Source organism: Rattus norvegicus, chromosome 3 (genome assembly GCF_036323735.1).
Source record: "Rattus norvegicus strain BN/NHsdMcwi chromosome 3, GRCr8, whole genome shotgun sequence".
NCBI lineage: Eukaryota > Metazoa > Chordata > Mammalia > Rodentia > Muridae > Rattus > Rattus norvegicus.
This window is the reverse complement of record NC_086021.1, coordinates 14,477,354-14,481,821: the sequence shown is the minus strand read 5'-3', so window position 1 is coordinate 14,481,821 and position 4,468 is coordinate 14,477,354. Positions and strand designations below refer to the sequence as shown.

The 4,468-nt window shown below is 46.6% G+C and overlaps 1 protein-coding gene across 1 annotated transcript; it reads right to left on the bottom strand.

Moving 5' to 3' along the window:
• Positions 1 to 3,216: 3,216 nt before the first annotated feature.
• On the bottom strand, positions 3,217 to 4,242 carry LOC134486264 (Y-linked testis-specific protein 1-like). The gene is made up of 2 exons (XM_063285184.1): positions 3,378 to 4,242; positions 3,217 to 3,297 (listed from the first exon to the last, which is right to left on the bottom strand). The coding sequence occupies exon 1, from the start codon at positions 3,766 to 3,768 to the stop codon at positions 3,379 to 3,381; it is 390 nt and encodes a 129-aa protein (XP_063141254.1). The 5' UTR covers positions 3,769 to 4,242; the 3' UTR covers positions 3,217 to 3,297; position 3,378.
• Positions 4,243 to 4,468: the final 226 nt, after the last annotated feature.

Here is a 4,468-nt window from a genome sequence, read left to right as displayed (position 1 = left end):
TGCAGCACACACTAAAATGCTTTTGCTTGGCGTTGGGAGCTGTAGAATGTATTCATTTCTTGTCACATATCCTCGAGTATTCATGTTGGTGACAGTAGTTACTCTTCAGTTCTGCCATACAGGGAAGAGCGTCTATACACTGAGAGAAGAGAGTGTCTGGTGGTGAGTATGTAGCATGGAGTAAGAGAAACATTACGGTGCTGGGTCTCTCTCTCTCTCTCTCTCTCTCTCTCTCTCTCTCTCTCTCTTTCTCTCTCTCTCTGTCTCTCTCTCTCCCCTCTCTCTGTATCTGTCTGTGTCTCTCTGTCTCTCTCCCCTTTCTCTCTCTCTGTCTATGTCTCTCTCTCTGTCTCTCTCTGTCTCTCTCTGTCTCTCTCTGTCTCTCTCTGTCTCTGTCTGTCTGTCTGTCTCTGTCTCTCTCTCTGTGTCTCTGTCTCTGTCTCTGTCTCTCTCTCTCTCTCTCTCTCTCTCTCTCTCTCTCTCTCTCTCTCTCTCTCCTTACAGAGCAGTAGCTCTCTATTGCTCCCATGTTATGCTCCCTGCCATGATGATGGACCAGACGTCGGAAACTAAGGGATCCTCCAATTACATGCTTTCATTATAGTAGTTCCTTGACCATGATGTCTCTTCACAGCAACAGAACAATGACTGAGACAGGGAGCAGGGCAACAAGCAGTGCTCCTTGTTACCACTTCAAGCTCCTGTTCTGGTTTCCCTCAGTGATGGTCTGTAACCTGTAAGGCAAATAGCCCTTTCCTCCCCAAGTTAGTTTTGATCATGGCATTCAACACGTAGAGAAGGAAGCAAACTAGAAAGTCACAGGTCAGTACATGAGCAAGTCTTACCTTTAAATTAAAACAAAGTGTCTATACGTTTCTATGTGTGGTTATGAGGTAAGCGTCTGTGGCTCTACTAGACACACTGTTTCTATAAGAAATTGTCTTACTTAGGGATCCTATTGTTGTAAGGAAACACCATGACCAAAGAGCAAGTTAGTGAGGAAAAGGTTTATTCAGCTTACACTTCTACATTGCTGCTCATCAGCAAAGGAAGTTGGGACAGGAACTCAAACAGGACAGGATCCTGGAGGCAGGAACTGAGGCATTGGCTATGGAGTGACACTGCTTACTGTCTTGATCCTCATGTCTTGCTTAGCTTGCTTTCTTATAGAACCCAGAACCACCAGCGTAGGAATGGTGCCGCTCACAGTGGGCCGGGCCCTCCCCACCAATCACTAAGAAAATGCCCTACAGCTGTTTCTTATAGAGGCATTTTCTCAACTGAGGCTCCCTCTTCTCTAATGATTCTAGATTGTGTCAAGTTGGCATAAAATCAGGGCGGTGGTTAGAATGTGATTGTCCCATGGGAAATGTGGCACAAGCAGGAGGTGTGGCCTTGTGGGAGTAGGTGTGGCCTTGTTGGAGGAAGCATATCACTGTGGGGGAGATATGCTTCTTCTCCAACACCATGTCTGCCTAGATGCTTCCATGCTTCCTGCCTTGATGAAAATAGACAGAACTTCTGAACATGAAGGCCAGCACTAATTAAATGTTGTCCCATATAAGTTGCCTTGGTCATGATGTCTTTTTGCAGCAATGAAACCGTCAGACAACTAGCTAGTATAAAAACCAACAAATAGCAGAATTAATCAATGCTAGAAAGTATTTTCAAGTCTTACAGTGAGAAACTTATTCTTGAGAGAAGAAAGAACAATGAATGAGTCCATGATAATTTTGCCTCCAAAGACCTTCTTGGAGTGTAGATGTGGCTCAGGGAGACCCCATGGGGTACACAGGGGCTTCTCAGGAGGAGACAGCTACATGGTCAGGAAGCACAAAGCATTTTAAAGTCACGGCAAATGGCATAGGAAAGAGCTCAGCACCTCGGCATTGGAGGCACCATCAAGAGTTTTCTGAGGATAAGCTTACATATGAGTAAGAGACGGGAACTTCCTTGGGCTAGATAGGGTAACAGGGCCCACAGGTGTGTAGGAAGACATCCAGGCGAAGGAGAGCCAGGCAAGACAAGCCAGTGCAGGAGCTCTTTGTGGTCATCTAGGGGCATTGAGAAGAGACCTCAAAAAATATTACAGGATGCAACAAAGGCAAACAGCGCTCAGGGAAACTAAACACAGGATCCACGTAACACCTGACAGAAGCTCATGGCATCCTCATCCTCCCATTTAATTTACTTTTTACTGATCATACAAAATAATGGGCTTTATGATACTTTCAGGAATGGATAGATATAAACTGAGTTTGGCATTCACTACTCTTGAGTTATCCTCGTCAAAATGTCCTCCGGGGAAGCCTCCACCTCACATCCACCTTCTGTAGTGATGTCTTGGCTGTTCTTTAAGGATCCAAAGAGACCAATATGGATGCGGCCCAAGTTCAACTCATTCTAGATGCTTTCTGTTCTTCCTGCTTCACTTTGTGAGAACTCCATCTTGGAATTCCTTCGTCCCTCAGTGTCCTCTACTCCCTCATGTGTTCTTTACTCTTTCTTCCACATCACCATCAATTTAATCTTTATTACCCTCATCCTTGTCTCTTCTCTGCATGGGAAGGTTGGATTTATTTGAAAAGATGACTTTAGGGGCCTGGAGAGATGACCAATGGATCAAGAGCTCGTCTGCTTTGAAAGAGGACGTGGATTTGTTCTTTGAGCTCATGTCCAATGGCTCCCAACCACCTTTAATTCCAGCTCCAGGGGACCTGACTGTTCTTGTCTCTGTGGTCTCCTGTATTCATGCCCTGCCCCCACCCACATAATTAAAAATAACTCATCTACAGACGAGAAACAGGTTTCATTAGGTTTTGTTAGTCAAACAATCCCCGACCTTCTCTGATTCTCAGTCTGCTTGAATCAGTTTATTGGGTTTCCCCTTGAGTTCCAAGACCACCTCCCTGTTCCCTGCCTCTCTTTCCCCAACTGTCTGTTTCTCCCTCAAACTTCACCTCAGAGAGTCTATCTATGTCTGGCCCCTCTCCACTGCTTCCTAAACATCCATCTTTTTCCCCCCGTGCCATCCCTGCTCCTCTAAGCCTCATCTCCAGTTCTTTTCTCTCCCTAAAGACCAGACCAGCTCAGTCCTGTTTGTTTTAGTCTACGTGACATCAGACTTACTGTTCACAGCCTTGACCTTTCCGGCTTCCTCTCGATGTTCCATCCACCACAGCCCGTCTCTCCACCAAAGTGTTCACACACAACATGTCACATCACACATGTTAATTTTTAGAGCAAAAACAAATTCCACTGGAAAAGATACTGGGGTTGTCAAAGGCATGTGGGTATCTGAAACACAGAAAAACAAACATTTTCCCCCCAATCCTATAAATTCCCCATCTATGTCCCCCACACTTTGTGCATTTCACCTTAACGGATCTTTTCCACCAGATTATAGACGTAGATGTGGACGTCGCCATCAAACTTGTTGAAGTACACGGAAGGCTTGGCTGGAACTTGGTAAATGACTTTGCCGATCTGTTTGGACCCGTCGCTTCTGGTGAACTGCACACATTGACCTGATAAGATGTCACTGTCAACGTCTGACTTCACCTCTGCTGGAGGAGTCTCTGGAATGATATGGAGGTTACCTTCTGTGTAATCATCCAGGAGCTGGTAGATGTATAGGACTGGATCTTTCTCGTAGGTGATGTAAAACCTGTCCTTCATGATCGGCACCTGGACTAGGACCACCCCCCTCCAGTTGTCCTTACAGCCATGTTTGCCCTCAAATTTATGCTCCACAGCTCGGCCAACCATGGCACTCACGAGATGGGCACTTTCACTTGAGGAAACACTACTTTGTGAGTCAAGACCTTAAGCTTTAAAATCCTCTCATCGCTGTGAAGTTCCAGTCTGTAGACACAGGCAATTCCATCATACTTGACCAGATATAGAGAGGGATTTGTTGGCAGTTGATCTAGAACGATGGCCTTCCATTGGGTGACGGGCTCATCGCATTCCTTCCATCCGTGAGAAATTCTGCAGCCCACAATGTTCCCAGGGCCTGGGGAGAAGGCCTCCTCCTCCTCCGCTTCTGGAAGGATGGTGTGCTCATCCTCCTCAGAGACATCCTCCTCTTCTTGGCTGTAGACCTCGTGTGGTAGGCCACGGCATCCTGGTCCACTGTCTTGTGCGTATCGTTCTGTGTTCAGGCTTCATACTTGCTCATGGCCTGGGTTTGAAGAGCTCGCCTTCTTAAACCAGATACAATGCTGTTCCCTCTGTTATATGAGTGCCTGCAAGAACAATGGGGGGGTGGGGAGGGCGCTGGACCAAGGCTCTTGTCTAAGAGAACTTTGGAGCAGGGGAGGAAGGCAATGGTAAACAGGTTTGAGCATCTGAATCTAAATCTGTCGTAATCAGAAGTTCATAGGAGGGCTGAGCAATGGTGGAGCTCACCTTTAATTCCAGCACTCAAAAGGCAGAGGGCGGCAGACCTCTGTGAGATCAAGGCCAG